Raw genomic sequence first — 17,895 nt, forward strand, 5'->3', positions numbered from 1 at the left:
GGAGGGAGGGGCAGAGATAGGTATGTAGCCTTTACAACATGAGGTAGAAAATGGCACAAAGAAGAAATGTATCCAGAGCTGACATGGCAAATGATTTATACTACTGTCAGAATGAATCTCTCTTTCGTGTGTGAATATGCTAATGTAATGTATGCAGCGGTCAATGCTGAATTCAATTAAATATAATAATGCTGAATTCAATTAAATATAATGAGATCCACATAGCATCCGTGTTTGTCTACAGAAGTGAACTTGCAAGTCATTCGGAGTTTGCTCGGCTATTTCTGCGAGACAAAATGTTGATCAGATGTACGTCGGGGCAGTAATTTGCAGAAAATAGCACATTAATTTGTTCGCCGGACATTTCTCCGCAAAAGAGAAAAACCAATCTATTCGGACTACCTTGGGTATTTCTGCGACTGGATTAAATCCAAAATTGAAAGCTGTTAGGAATTACGTTGACATAAGTTGATGTAATAGAAGTTATTATAATTTAAATCTTAACGTATCAGCATAATGATAATTCATTTTCTCTCTAAAGTAAACCATTTATATATAAAGAACAACATTCATCTTCTTGTTTAATTTGCTTGAACATGATTTCAGAAACATGTTATTCGCGGTAAATTGATATTTTGTAGCAAATTAAGGGACTAAAAAGTATCTTTTCATGGTTCAGACCTAATATAACGCCTTTCAGTGAAACGTGTGTCTGCATTCATGTGCATTTTTATTTTCTTTGATCTTTTTTGTGGGCAAAACGGGTACTTGATTCGTGCACCTGGATAGTAACCAATTCAGTCACGGACTTTGCCTGTTTATATATCTCACCCAAGCGGGAACTTTAGAGTAAAAGCCTGATATGGCGATGCATGTTTTGTTTCCCATCTGGCAGGTCAAGGTTTGTGCTACGTACAACTTAATATGAGCACCGAAGACGCTCATCTTTAGGAGCATTATGTGATGGCAGATCAGGCCTGGAAATCATACAACTCTAGAGTTTCCGAGTTTGTTTCAGTTTTATAATGTCTAATCTGGTTCTACCTTGTTAATGTTTTGCTGACAGTACGTAGATTTTACTTCACAAGAATAAAGAAACCCATCTCCGTTGCATTTTGAAAGCATCAGGGTCAATTAGTGTGCAGGTCATAAAACTGTGTTTTTGCCACTTCAGTTGACCTGTCTGATAATTGCTTCTATTTCAATCGATGCCCTTTTCCTGAACCAGTTAAAATAATCATTTATTTAGTGTCTTGGACAGACATGTTATTTCGTCGATCAGCCTTGCACTTGGTGATTTACTTATTAAAGATTACTAATACTCGTAGATGTCATACTACCTGCAGTTGTAGATGTTGTTTTTTTTAAGTCAGTGGCCTTATTTCATAGTTGACCCCATAATAACACATCATAATTGATTAATTATGACATTAATATGGCGATCGTATAACGTTCTCTTGAGAAGAGTCACCACAAGGACAAGTTGATGTAACTGCAATACTTAACGTATGTATTCTCTTTTGTTATCGCAACATATATGATTACATTGCAAGAAAGATCAATACTGTATTAAGTTTATATTAGACGTATTGAATCAAACACTTCTAGTGACTGTCAAGGACTGGATATAATGTTCCATTTTCATGTTACCTACCTTTAAAATATTAGGTTTGGTACCCACCCACCCTTTTTTTTTTACTGTGTAAAATACAGACTTGGTCATCATGGTACAATCTGTGTTTTTATTTTGAATGAATTAATTATTATATCACCATATAACAAAATTTGGAACAAGATCGCCCTACAATAGAATACTTGTATAAATTTACCCATGATACAATTACATCGGAGATCATATTTTAAGAGTAATACCATGTTCGAAGAACTACCCTGCCATTGCGCGTGTACGTGTGTGTGTGTGTGTAATTTGGATTTTTAACGTAGCTTTAACAACTTTTCAGTTATATCGGTACGATATATGCAGTGTGACAGTTTATCAGTCTAGCATTGACGCCTCATGCCTCAGACATGTGGCGTCATATCCCACCCAGTCACATTATCGTGACACCAGGCCGATTAGTCCTAACACTAACCTCTTAACGCTGAGCGCCAAGCGAGACAGCTGTTAGTATCATTTTTTTTATAAGTCTTTGGTATTACTCGGCCTTACCCGGCTGGGGTTCGAACCCGCGAACTCTCACATCCTAGGATGACGCTCTAACCACTTAGGCCACTGGAGCCGTCTCCTGGCTTTGCACTTACTTTTTAACATGTGCATTATTTTGATGAAGCTTTCATTGGAAGGTACTTAATTTGCAAGAAGTCGAACAAATAAAAGCATAGTAGAAAATAATACGAATAACCAATTCATGTCAAGTTGTGTGGAATTTAAACTAAGGCATGCAGTAGATACTGATTCGCCACGTTATCAGATGTTAAATAGGCCTTGACGAATGGGTATAAATTGACCTATCGAATTTGAGTAGAATGCTCCGTCTACTAATAATCATATATGTCGCTGAAAATCTATAGTTACTGACAGAATACATTTAAGTAAATTTCATGAAAACTGGAGGAAAAAAAGCTCGGGTTTATAAAGACTTGAAAAGGGACTTGTTATATATCCAAAATCTGTCTAGGTAACCCACTCGATTGGATTAGTTCTTGTCCATCAACTAATTTATACCTGTATAAATGAAGATAGATAAAGAATTTGATCTACCTGTGTAATCTACCGGTTCATTTGCATTTTTGTATGTAACATCTGCCCATTTGAAAGGGGAATGCGTCCATATTTTGACAGTTGCAGGCGTTGATGAGTCGCACCGATATAAATTGATAGTTCAAATGTAGAAACTTTGATGAAAGGGCGCCATATGCAGTCGGTGTTTTGAGGAAGGAAAATGTAGATAATATTCATTGATGTCCTATTGCATTTGTACATACTAAATGTAGTTACCAGTAGTGTTTGCTGACGTTTTCGATCAAAAGCATTTTGTCGTTCATATGGGTCGCAAGTTTCGAAACTATGTATCAACCAGCAACAACAAAACAACAACAAAGACATAATTTTGTAATATAAATATTGTTAAAGCTTAAATAAATAGATTCCATACATATGTTAACAAAATTGGTGTTTTACGTGTAGTGTAAACTGAGCCTTTATCTGGGTGCTTTAATTCATTCTCATTTACCGGTAGCTTGCTTTTACACGGTCAGTGTAAACGGAATCTCTCTGTAAGTGATCTGCTGTAAAGTGGGTCACCAGATGTACAAGATAACATATATTTGAAGAAAACTTACTTATGGGTATTGTTATTCTGTCACAGCACATTTGTAAACAAGTAAAAAATACCTGTCCAAAAAGTAGGTAACATTATCTTTAATGACTTTTCCACGCTGTATCTCTCTTTTAATCCCATCTTGGGAGCTTTTTAACATATTGGAATGGAACACTTAGTGGCTGAGGTGGCATTGATGACTACCTTTAATTTATTCATGATGCGATCCAAAATGTTATTTACATTGAAATCCTATAGGTTTTTCTACTGGAAAAGGTAATAACAAAAATCTACATACATGCTTGAAAGAGAACAACGTTTCCGCCAACTTCTCAGTTGCATAAAAGGTGTCAGAAGGTGGTGTGATCTCCACATATCCTTCAGAAGGTGGTGTGATCTCCAAATATCCTTGTGGGTTTTGGTTATCGTCATCTAGGAGATGCTCTATCACGGTTTTACTGTACCGATCGAGTAAACAATATAATATAAAATTAATGGGTGGAATAACAGATCTGAGTAGAACATAGGATACAATAAAATGAGCCCTCGTATGTAAAATATAACAATTTAATCAATTACATAAGCAAAATGAAATCGAGCAGGACGTTTTCTATGGTTCAAATTAAAATAAAGTACACACATAAATACTTGTCATTTTTTTCTCGCCTGTGATCAACCAATATGCCCACTCAGTCTGTGTCAGATATAGTCTATCGAAATTGAACAACACTTAATGCACGCTCACATCCTATTAACGTGAACTTATGTCCTGTATATCTGCTCTGGCATTCCAACTGACCATGACATAATTAGACCTCTTTACATAAAACATCACACCCCGTTGTAGTTATAAATCACCAGCTGAGCTAGACCAGTCGACACACGCTCCTCGTTTCTCGTTTGAAGAAAATTCACAACACATGAATTAATGGGCTTCACACCTTAACGACGCTACTTTGCTAATTAGAGATTCACTGATATAAACCTCCAGACACAGAAAAAATCAATCCTCAGCATAAATTATACAAATCATTTAGGACAAATAACTTACATATTCATACAATTAGAATCAGAAGAAATGCATGAAATCTTATTCTACACGATTTCTATTACATATAAAATCACTAAATCCGAACTCATTCATGTAACGAAACAAATTCAACTATAATTACAAACTTACATCAACGAACAATTCTCATGTAACTGAGACTATTTTTGTGCTTTATTCGAACCCTCGCTCTCTTATCAGCAGCGAATTCCCGTTGTCTCTCCTCGTGATACAGGTCACTAAAAGTTCCAGACACCTGTCCCTTTGACGATTTTTTTAACGAGATAAATTATTTATTAATTTTCCTTGGAGTACCTCAGCCCCCCCCCCCCCCCGGCAAAAAAGCCTTGACTGACTAATATCGAGATAGAGATTATTTTAAAACCCCGAATTATGCCTGCCCCCCACCCATTTTAACTTAACCAGTTAGGATTACTACTTGTATTACTACTTAAACCTCCAAAGGAAGCCAGAATAATCCTCTCTATTCAGCCTTTTTTAACATATATTTGGAAAATATCATTTTATGTCACCTGTTTCAGAAGGCTCACGGCTTCCTAAATTTTTCTCTGGTTGGACTCTTGACATTTTACCACTATTGACCTTGCGTTAACATTCTACTCTATCTAGCTCCAATCGTTGATCGAGCGAGTCCTAATCAAATTCAGTTCATTCCCCAAACAGAGCAGATTCCATCCCAACGCAGTCAACAATTTATAGCGAGCCTAGTCCATACGTCAAACTTAATGTCTATGTGTCACGCCGATCCGACAGAATGTACACCGAAATTATCTTTACAAAACTGTGTATCCTTACATACGGGCAACTTAACGATTGCTTAAAAACAGTGTATTTGTGATTTTGTTTACTTCATGTCACCGCATGACATTTTGTTAAAATGTGTGTTTTGTTTAATTTCAACTCCACATAAATATTTACAAATTAGCATGATGTTGCATTTAATCCATGTGCAATCACTCAGGCGGGTTTGGATCGACACGATTTGCAGTTTCAACTAATTAAGAATGTGGAAATCTCCATCATTTAATCGATCATTGTTGTATTTTGGGGGTGGGGTGGGGTGGCGAGGAGAAAATAGACACCGTTCGTTATTTAAACGTTTTTAATGACAACGGATGGTAACATATGCTAGTACATTATGGCTTTTACTGTTCTCAGCTTTTACAAAAGCCGAAGACTCCCTCGTATCAAATGATTGATGTAAATAGACATGCGCAACATGATGTTTTATGGATGGTAATCTCTGAAAGTTGACGTCGGGAAAAATTAAACCTGACTATCTTCTACTTTCTCGAAGATTCAGACAGCTGTGAGAGTAATGTCTTTTCATACATAGGATAGGCCCCAAATTATATGTGCTCGAATAAAAGACAACGCCACAGGGACACAATGTGTTTTATATGATAACATACTCGTGTAACGAAATATAAAATACAAAATTCACACATATAATGAGAAGGTGAACGATTGACTATTCTTCTTAATATACTATGACAGAAAGAAAGTTTACGAGGGACAATTAAGCTTTAACTATGTATATCAAGAAATTGACATCATTTTGTCTCATATTGTGACAAATGGAAAATGGGATATTGAGTCCTTATTTTGTGTCATTTATGAAACTTGTCGATGACAAAACTAATCTTACAAGAGATCAGCATGTAGCAGATGTTTAATTCGAATAATAGCATTTTGCCCGGCTGGCAATTCATATAGATGATTAAGTTTCTCGCGATGACGTTGAAAATGCATTTGTGATCGTTTCTTTTTAGAATGACGGTTACGCTTAATTACCGCGTAGATACCGCATGGACCCTTCATGGTCTTTAACCTAAATAATCTATCAATGATACTCACGTATATAATTTGTTTGCATGACAACTTTATATGACAGTGGATAGGAACATTCGTTGCTTAAATACCATTGTTAGAGAACCCACTTTGTAAACTTCTTAGCTGAATGACATAATTTAAATTGTGTATCAGTTCGAACAAATATTATAGTATCAATGGGCATTCACCAGATGAATATCTATGTAGCGGTGGCATCTATAGTCGTGTTTCAAACGGAATAGACCGCTCCGGTGGCCTAGTGGTTAGAGCGTCCGCCTCGGATGCGGGAGGTCATGGGTTCGATCCCCGGCCGAGTCATACCAAAGATTTACAAAAATGGTACTAACAACTGCCTCGCTTGGCGCCGCTCAGCATTAAGAGGTTAGTGTTAAGACTGGTCGGCCCGGTGTCAGGATAATGTGACTGGGTGGGATATCATGCTACATGTCTGCGGCATGATGCCCCAGTGCTAGACATCACTATAAACTGCCACATTGCAGACATCGTAGCGATATGACTGAAAAATTGTTAAAGCTACGTTAAAAATCCAAATCACAACACACAACAACACATCAAACGGAATAAGTTCGATTAAGTGAGGAATAATTGTTTTCCTTCTCCCTCTCTCCCTCTCATGTAATGCTTTTTGGCGTATTACTCCAATTGCATCGGGTTGATATAACCTTTCGTGTGTTGATGTGCACACCATAAACAAATGCATGTAGTTAAATGATTTAAAAACAGTAGGACACCAGGCCTTTCTTCGGCAGTGTATATTTAGAACTATATGTGTCGATGCCTATTCGTACATTTTGAAAGAAACGTTTTATTAGAAAGTTTTGTTTTTCATAATTATTTGTTGTCAACGTTCATTCCTTTGATAATTATTTCTCTTTCTCTCTGTGGTCATGATTTGACTTTATTTGAGTTTACGTTCGCTCTCTTTAACAGTGTTATGTTCCACACTCCATCTCGATCCATATAATACACGTTCATATATGCCAGAGACATTATTAGCTACGAATGCTTGTTGATAGATTTACTTGGTTTTGTGGACAGCAATCCGAATAATTCATTAACTGAAATGTCAATATCTACATTGGAGTAATCAAATGCTGGAGGCTTATAAATCACACAAAATTGTTCTTTAAAGAAAGAGACAGTCGCAATCGTACCATGTTCATATTCAAATACACGAATGAAGAATTGACGACAGGGTTTACATATTGTATGACCCTCTATTGTTTTCGGGAAATGGATCGCAGAAAGAATTTGAATGTAATGACAGTTTCTCTAAAATAGCATTTTTTTAAATGAGACTTCTAATGTTTCATCTGGTGAAGCCCTAGGTGGCCAGACCATTGAAAGGTAATGATATGGACAGATGACTTCATAATACCATTTACATTTACAATAAAGGAAAAAAATATATAACGTGTAACCATTTGTGTCATTGATTATGGCTAGAAAAGTCGGGCATTTAAATTCATGTGACAACCAGTGAGCTATAATGAGCAAAGACACATTAAAATGACAGGAATTTGGAAGAGTTTGTGGATTATTAATACAAGACTATCGGAGTTTATTTGTTATTGATATTTTTGTGTCTGGATATTTTCAAATACGTTACATCGAAAATATGAAAGATTTACGAGCGAGTGAAAGACTTTCTGCTTTCAAATGTTCCAGGAAAGACCACCTGCAGATTTTTCAAACAAAATTCAGAAAAGAGACGACGGACTGGAACACTCTAAACGCATTTACACGTGTGAGTTAGAATATGGTTGTATTTATAAGTAAGATTTAAGTTTCTGTCGCTTGTTTTATTGCAGGAATTATCTCAAATAGACACACAATTTGCCGAGACGATCATCTTGAAACGACAAGATAACGGGATAACCTTTAAAAGATTTTGGGAACTTCTCGCTGAGCAAATGAATCGTACCAAGCTTATCCGAGTGAAATCCTTCGAGGAATCCTCGCCGGATGTTTTACACGGTAGATCTAATAGTTTCAATGGTTTCCTTACCTATCCATCCTTTCCGTGCCAGAATCTTTCGAGACTGAATACGTTTTCTGGATCTCCGCAACGCAGTAACTCGTTTGTAACTCAGAGACAGTGCAGTAATCAGAAGTTTAGCAGCCGACAAAATGCTATCCTGCGCACGCGCTCACGTGGAAGTACAAGCACTGCATCGACCTCCACGAGTTCGGGGACAATATCTGATTCCGACGACAGGAGTCAGGCAACAAAGAGTAGTAGTGTGTCCAGGGAATTTTCCTTCGGCCAGCTCAATGAAATTGAGGACATAGAGGAAATAGAAGAAGTTGGAGACAACAGTACAGAATCAGCAGACAAAGATATACAGGTAAGGAACGTGCAACTAATCTGTTTGTCAGGTTAAAAAAAAAAGAATTTAGAACCGCGCGTTTTAACATCTTCTACAATAGTCATCACGCTGTCGCAAACACAACATTAAAGGCGTTATTGAAATTCCCGGTCTGAATGTTGCTGTATGTGACGATACTCGAATTTCGAGTGTTTCAAGATGTTGCTCTTTAGGATATTTTGGTCCATTGTTCTTAGCCAGGGCATGGGATTCCCAAAGCACGATTACTTAATGTTCTCGGGTGGATGGAAGTCCTAAGTTAATCTAATTAAGGTATTTATCTGGTTAACTACTGTTTAATTATAATAATTTTCGTTTTTAAAAAATGTACTCAGATGGATATAAAGAAATGATGTACTGCTTATGAAACCCCACTGGGACTGGGCCTTTGAAACCCCACTGGGACTCGAGTATTATGTACTGCCTTTGATGTTTGTATGTATGTATGTATGTATGTATGTATGTATGTATGTATATGTATGTATGTATGGTTTTAAAGTTAGCTATTTAGCTAACCTTGCATATTTAAAAAAAAACAACCCACAACAAACAGTGGCTCAACCCAAGGTAACCAGAGGGAGAAAAAAAAATCTAAAAGAACATACGCTTCGAGTCTTATTCAGGCTTACGATGAAAATATCTTTACCTCATAAGAAACATGAAGCTAATACTGCCAATAGAACTAGATATAGTTTATTTTCCTTTTGTATTTACTGCCAATATAATTAGATATGGTTTATTTTCCTATTGTATTTACTGCCAATAGAATTAGATATGGTATATTTTCCTACTGTATTTACTGCCAATAAAACTAGATATGGTTTATTTTCCTATTGTATTTACTGCCAATAGAATTAGATATGGTATATTTTCCTATTGTATTTACTGCCAATAAAACTAGATACGGTATATTTTCCTACTGTATTTACTGCCAATAGAATTAGATATGGTATATTTTCCTATTGTATTTACTGCCAATAAAACTAGGTATGGTTTATTTTCCTATTGTATTTAACCTTTACTCCGTTCAAAAATATCTTTTCAACCTGAATTTTTTTTTGCGCGGAGTGTGTGCATGTCTAATAAATAGTAATGTCAGGTTTTTGATCAAAATTACATTATAAATCTTCACACGGTACCTTTCATTTCACATTTGACAAATTCTGCATCTAGAACGGTATCCCATCCAGAAGACCAGTGTTTCTATTATCATCATACAGACTAACGTTTTGACACAAATAAGAGCATATTCAACTTTTATATCCCATAATGTTATATGATATTTCCTATTTAAAGTTTAAAATAATTATATTTTCACAGCACAGTAGTTTTGGTTGCATACTTATATATTTCATTATTCACTTATCATAGACACATTTTATTACATCAATATCACATACACATTTCATTATATACGTATCACCGCTCCGGAGGCCTAGTGGTTAGAGCGTCCGCCTCGGATGCGGGAGGTCGTGAGTTCGATCCCCGGCCGAGTCATACCAAAGACTTACAAAATTACTTACAGTTGCCTCGCTTGGCGCTCAGCATTAGGAGGTTAGTGTTAGGGCTGGTCGGCCTGGTGTCAGGATAACGTGATTGGGTGGGACATCATGCTAGATGTCTGTGGCATGATGCCCCATTGCTAGACATCACTGTAAACTGTCACACTGCAGACATCGTAGCGATATGATTGACAAATTGTTAAAGATACGTTAAAAATCCAAATCTCTCTCTCTCTCTCTCTCTCTCTCTCTCTCTCTCTCTCTCACACACACACACACACACACACACACACACATTTCATTACATCACATACACATTTCTTCAGTGACCTTCTTGGTCTTTTCATTCTTAAGGACAAAAAATGTCCCATTCTTTTTGGCAAAGGGGTTGTGTGTGTGTGTGCTATAAACTTTATTATTCATTCATATTTCGGTTGTATATCAAATCAATATATGAGAGAGAGAGAGAGAGAGAGAGAGAGAGAGAGAGAGAGAGAGAGAGATAGAGAGAGAGAGAGAACAGATTTAATTTAAACCATGTTCTGTTCTTCAAAAGAAGACACAATAGGTGGATAATCTTGATGTAGGAAGAAATAATAAAGAGTTTACCCTTTCACATTCTGAACTGTCGTAAATTAAAATTCAAACCACTTATCAGCGGAGAAATATTTAAGCAAATCTTACATACTTTATCTATGTTGGCCAAGATCCAACATACATGAATAAAAACCAAAAACATTATGTATAGCAACAACGTAGCAAGTTTGTTGTCTTAACAAAACTGAAATGAAAGTAAATCACGAAGCAGTATTCCTTTGACAACTTGCACATATGAAAGGAAGTCACGAAGCAGTACTCATTTGACAACTTACACATGAAAGGAAGTCACGAAGCAGTACTCCTTTGACAACTTACACATAAGTTAGTGCTAACGCTCTTGTGTGTAACGTGACTTTTGTGTAGCTTTCGCTTTTAGGTACCGTGAACAATATTAAATATAAAGATGGATAATGACGGTCCATACACACTGTATGCAAATATTATATCAGGAGTCAATTTTTTTTACAATCATAAATTCTGAATATGATACGCAAAATTGTTGTAATAATTTTGACTTATATTTATTAACATAAGAAACTGATATAGATTTATCTGTTCATAATAATGTTACAAAAATTTAAAAAGTTTATATACATTGATGATAGTATCATAAATTGTCAACAGCTGGATAAGCACACTTACATTCGACAGACACCGACTGAATACACATAGACAAACGACAAACATACGGTCGGGCGGAGGGACGGAGAGGCAGACAAACATACCTGCTTACAGACAGGCAAATCAACACACACAGACAGGAAAAAGGCGGACGGACTGAAGAGAAAGCAATATGAAGGAACAAGACTATATTAAAAGACAAACTCAGAGACAGTGGTCAAATTACATCTTTTTTTATATCATATTAACGAGTTCTAAAGTAGTTAATGTTTAAAAACCTAATGGAAACAATTTGGTGGTACGCATTTAAATCAATAAAAGTAATTGAAATAAACTAGATTGCAGAACTGGACCATGTAACCTCACCCCCGCCTTCGCAAATATGTTTAACTGATTTTTGCCTTCATGTCAGGAGGGGAGCGGTCGTATCCTAGTGTTTTATTGCACCTCCCCAAAGGTAGGAAATAGAACTACCCTAGTTCTGTTGGATTTTTTCACCACAGGTAAGTCACAGAGTCTACGTAAACAATGAAGTGGTTGTCGAGAATGCTTCTACACCAACAAAGCACTTGTGAAGTGAATTTAAGATGTATATCCGTGTAAAATGTAAAGTTAGCAACGATACAGGTTACCTGTTGTGAGAAAATTCAAACAGAATTGACCTATTGCCAGAGAAGAGATCTATCTCCACTTCTACTTATCGGCGTAGCACATCATGTAAAATTAAAGTAATCTATGCTGACATTTCTCCCATGTGAATTACTGCTCATATTTTAGTGTCAAATACAATTTTTATGAATACTGGTTGCTGATGTTAATGACGATTTCAATTTGTAGTTGAGATGCAGCGGCAGTAGGTTACGTGCTATATATTTCGTGATGCCTCACGTCTTTGCCACTGATAGTATTGGTCGGCGGTTCATGGATATCGAAACTTGATAGGGTTTGACTGACATACAGCGATGTGTAGACTTTTGACCATTTCACAGTCTTGCTTTTGTCTGCTTCAGTTTCTCAAAAAGTTAACTATTTGTAATATTTGGATTTTATTCTAGTATCATCTCTGTCACGAATCTGAATACTTATTCTTTCAAAGTGGAATTTCATAATATATAGCTAAATTGAATCCAGAGGGCAATTTGTTTGCATTATACATCAGTGTATATAGATGAGCGTCGAAAACCAGGATAAGATCTCACAATTTGTTTACGTCTAACATAATATTTTGAAAACTATCACAGTTGTGCACGTCTAAAGTATAACAAGGATGAATGCGACCACATGCTCTTGCATATCTCGTAAATGTGAATCCATCACTGAACCGCACGAGTGCAAAGCAAGCGCGTTGCTAAAATTGGTGTTCATTAAGAATGAATCATTACTGCGCGAGGAATAATGTAAAGACCAATGACTACAGAGCTTTTACAGTATACGAGTCATTGTATGTGCTATCAAAGTGGAATGTTCCGTTTTTAATTTTACAGTATACGAGTCATTGTCTGTACTATCAGAGTGGAATGTTCCGTTTTTAATTTATATGTTTATCAGTTCTGTCATCTTTTAAATGATTCACCTCTGCACTCGCACAATTTCAACTGTTTTCGGGGGCAAAGGTTGTAATGCGCCTACCCGATGCGAGATAGATGTTTGAGATAGATTTTACCGGTAACCATCTTTATTGAAATTTGTTTCGAAACAATGCCGCGAAGCAACCCATTATACTTATAGAAAAAATGTTTGCTCTTTCATAAATAAATACATGTGTTATGTACACGGACATGCAGTGCATACAGCAGGTTTTTTTCTTCTTCTTCTCTCAAACGGTATCACTGATGTTTATGGAGAGAAAATTAGTAGTCTGTTTAGGAGAATTATTTAGTGGTGTGAGTCCTTCATCATATATGTGCATATATCATTGTGTAGGTTTGGATTACTCTAATTATTTGTGTAATCATAGCACGGACTGTCATTACTATATTCTTTCTTAAGTTATTAATTTCCTGTACTGTCATTGTTTTCCTTTGCTGTACTTTGGGGCTTTCGATATTGCAGTGTTGCCGGGAGCTGTGGATTATTTTGACTTTCAAAATCATTAGTGCTGACTATTAGTATAATTGTGTTTATTAGTAGCAGTATGTCACAATTTAATATCTTTTATACCGACCAGAATTCGTCGTCCTCCTCCCAGTCCAGGTAAAGTTCATGTCATTGTGTGCTATGTCATCGTTCCTGGGTATATTTGCACAGCAAACAAATTGAAAATTATTAAAAGAATCAAACTTGAAGATAGAGTAATTTAATGTGTTTCTTCTCGTGCGACCGTTTATCAGATGTCAAAATACACATCTGTAATCCCTTTGATTTTTATTGCTGATGCGTTACCATTAGGTTGGGAGTCGGGCATGTGTAATTTGGGAAGGGATGAGAATGGATAAGGGTTACTTTACAGCGTGAAAATGTTTTGCTTTTGATTTATTATTGATGAAAGTATCGTCCCACCGAGAAAAAAAAAATGGTAACAAATTATCTTTAGCAACGTTCGTGAGAAAATAAACGAGGCGAGTAATTACAACTTAGATACTTTGAGAAAGAGGTATATTTTTAGCAAGAGGTATATTTGTTTATGTGACAGCGTGGCAGTAGGTAGTTATTGATACAGATAAATGCAAGAAAAAGAAGTGAAATAAGCGATAAAGATTTGATATATCTGTCTATCCAGTAAATCAATATTTGAACGAAATGCTCTCTTTAGCAGATAAATTAATACATTTATATGGAAATATTCAGGTCTACTTGTAATCGGAACAGATCCTTCCAACTTGAAATAATTAGCATTGACTTGGAACTAGATCTAGTCTGAAATCAAAGATAATGTATTTATTTTATTACCTAAGTACCAAGGGGGTTTGTCAGGATGTCATTGCAACATGATTTAAAAAGAGAAGCAATTTATAACAGCACTTGACATCTGTGTTGAAATCTCTGGTTGCTTTGAGATATTGTTTGATGACTACGGGGGAAAAAATCGTCCTGATCTCGTTAAGTGTACCAATATAGACAGTTAGCGTGCCATTGTCAAAGATTGTAAATTGAAATCTTTCAATCATGCCTATAAATATAGTCTTACATACTTTTCCAACTTTCACCTTTCCCAACAGGGATTATCAGAATGTGTGCATGTCAGATGTATCAAGTGATTTTTAAACTCTGTATACATCAAATTCAAAGGATAATCCAAAGCGGGCCAAATAGTAAATAAAATGGAAAAAGAAAGAAAAGATAAAAAAAAAAGAAACAACAAAAAGGAAAATACACCAATAACAAAACCCAGAAAAGAATTCAGAAAAAGCCTACATTTTTCATTGTGTATATTAAAACATAATCAAATATGGACATTTTCTGGGTTGGTAAAAGTACATCGACGATGAAGATTTACTCTGAGAAATTTGATCAATAAAGAAGTTTGTTTTGAAAATGGTCTAATGAGTTCTTAAAGAGACTGTAGGTGGAAGGCATAACACATTTCTTAGTCAATGAACATACTCATGTGCAAGGAATAGAAGTATTGATACCTTCATGCTAGGGAGAGTATGCAAGCACCTGTTGCCAACAATAGAGGTGAGATCAACTTATCAAGTCCGTAAAACAATACTCTAGCGACACAGGGGTGGTCGGATTTGGCGCTTTTCCTTCTACCCCACGTTAATAGAGCAAACAATAAACACTTCTTTCTCTGAAGTATTGAACTCGTAACAAGATCCGGTACCCTTTATTAAAATGCTATCGATTTTATCTGATCCATCGAGCAGAATAATTCAGACGAAAACGCTCGGTTGTCTTATCAATAATGGAATGAAAAAAAAAAACGCTTTCTCATTTACCACGGATTTACATTAAAACTTGGATGTTCTTTTTTTTAATGAATAACAGAAATGTAATATCTTCAGTAAACATATTACGAGCGGAATTGATTTTCTCTCTCTCTCTCTCTCTCTCTCTCTCTCTCTCTCTCTCTCTCTCTCTCTATATATATATATATATATATATATACACACACACACACACATGAGAATTACTAGATCGACATGTGAGTGTGCCCGCTAAACACGGATACTTACACCACTGACTCTTTAACATCGTACTTTGGTGATGTGTAAATGGTCGACATGGTATAGGAGTCGGTGCTTACATGCAAGGCGATGGGTGCCGTTTACCCGCAGACCCGGGTTCAAATCTCTATAGAGTGCGATTTAATTTTTTTTAACCTGTATGATAATGCGATGTTTTCGTATTGATACAAATTATGCTAGTAATATCAAGCATTCTCCTGTAGAATCCAGGATTAGCACTTTTCGTTCAGTTTGGTGTTTACTTGTGATCCTATATATATAGTATGTATGCACGCTGTATCAATCATATACCATGAGATATATACATTTTTCATTAACAAGAAACTCGGCTTAACGAGGCTTGCCGAGTTTCCATTTAATGAAAAATGCATACAGTGAGTGGTATATCATTGATACAGCGTACATACTATACATATATTTTATTTATATCACAATACAAATACACATATTTGCACTTTAAATGGAGTTACGATATGCTTCAGGTAACTGTGTATTGACCGATTGAATGAACTCAGATCTATGCGAGTGTGTCCGCTATATAATGTAGTTCTACAATTTTTCTTGTTGTTCACAATCGCAGTTGCAAATTGATAAGTTGATGGCTTTCTTTTTGAGTTTCTATTTTTATTAAGATTTATTAAATGAATATAAGACACAAATCAATTCTTGTACACTGGCATTCATGTATTGGCGAAATGATGAATCAGCAAGAGGTAATTAAACTATTTTAATATATGGACAGTTCACCTAAGTCATTATTCTGCTTTAATTAACATTTCTATAGATTATAAAATTCTCTCTCTCTCTGGCGTCACTAAGATTCGTGTCACCCAGTGTGGTAACTCATGGTGTCACCCTCATGGACCTCCTTCTTGCACAAAAATTCAAAACTTTTATGGTGTCACCCTCTGATTGTTTCGCCCAGTGAGGTCCGCACCCTCCCCTCCTATTGACGCCACTGCTCTCTCTCTCTCTCTCTTTTCTATCTATCTCTCTCTCTCTCTCTATCTCACACTCTTTCTCTGGCTCTCTCTCTCTCTCTCTCTGTCTCTCTCTCTGTCTCTCTCTCTCTGTCTCTCTCTCTCTGGACGGTTTGACTAACCTTTACCATCATTCATAGGTTTAGACACATCGTTGTATAACACAAGCGAAAATCCCCAACGCTCGTATTTTCATGAATTTTCGTCCGTATCTACCTACGATGATCCATGGAGAGAGAGAGAGAGAGGGGGGTCAGACGACCATTTAGACATTTTTATATTTAATAATTAATAAGCGAGTTTTAGAACATTATAATAAGAAACAAAGAGAACAAAACATTAAATACGCTACAGCATGTGTAACCGACAAATTTAATATATAGGCCTAGTGTCGACTGGCTATTGCAACCATGTATCTTTGATATTATGAACACTGTAGGGTGATCCCAAGGAAAGCGTAAACATACCGTTACAACGATAGGTTACTTGCTATAAGTTCAGTGTCAGTGTTTTCGTCCAGCGCGTTATCTTTCTCTCTCTCACTCCAGATTTTTGCTTTTTTTTGCCCTTACGAACGAGAGGGGATAGGACAATGGAAACGATTCCGATGAAATTGTGTACCATTTTAATATCATTTAGAAAACAGGGACTATTAATACTTTTTATTGTTATTTTCACATGTCATTTAGGATTAATGAACGAGTAGGAATTCGTCATTGATCTATAGGCCTGCAGATGAAATAATGTTTACATATTCGTATTATTGCACAATAGACGGATCACAGTTTTATATACCAATAGTATTGGTACATCAATATGCTTTATACCAACACTTTAAATGCCATGTTATTTTTAATATATATATATATATATATATATATATATATATATATATATATATATATATATATATATATATATATATATATATATATATATATATATATATATATATATATATATATATATAAGTCCACATGCGGCCTAGAAGGAAACAATACTTAATATCGAATGATGCAAACTGAAAACTAAATTTGGGTATGAAGTCTTTTACACCACCTTTGAAAACAGCTTTTATTTGAAAGATGTTTTCATTTTTTTCTTTCTTTACTTTCTCCCCCCCCCCCCCGCCTGTTCTTGAAGGTCATCGAATTAACTCATCACACAGTACTCACAGGCACACTCACGCTGTCACCAATGGAAAGCGTTGAAGGCAAATTATTTCGGCTTGATTGATTAATTGCTTGTCTTCAGGTTTGCATCTGATAAAGATGCTAATTGATACTTATTCCTGTAAATTATACCACCCCAGCGCTGTATCGTGATCTTGCAATAGAAACCCGTGAATTGGTTGCACTCTTTCTCTCTCTCACTATACCAAACTGTGTTCTGTATCAAAGAGGTTATGGGTGTATCTGATCGATTTTATTTCAATATGGATCGATATCATCATCAAATTGTCATTAACGTTCATTTTTGCTTGCAGTTT

General features: G+C 35.9%; 1 protein-coding gene across 1 annotated transcript in view; it reads left to right on the forward strand.

The window, feature by feature from the left end:
- Positions 1 to 17,895, forward strand: part of LOC149787910 (uncharacterized) — a 162,202-nt gene that overhangs the window by 118,928 nt on the left and 25,379 nt on the right. Inside the window, exon 7 of the mRNA XM_089974158.1 lies at positions 8,016 to 8,552. Within this exon, the coding sequence (XP_089830284.1) occupies positions 8,016 to 8,552 (537 nt within the window). The remainder of the gene's footprint in view (positions 1 to 8,015; positions 8,553 to 17,895) is intronic.

This window comes from Sinohyriopsis cumingii, chromosome 11 (genome assembly GCF_028554795.1).
Source record: "Sinohyriopsis cumingii isolate HCF-2022 chromosome 11, ASM2855479v2, whole genome shotgun sequence".
NCBI classification, from domain to species: domain Eukaryota; kingdom Metazoa; phylum Mollusca; class Bivalvia; order Unionida; family Unionidae; genus Sinohyriopsis; species Sinohyriopsis cumingii.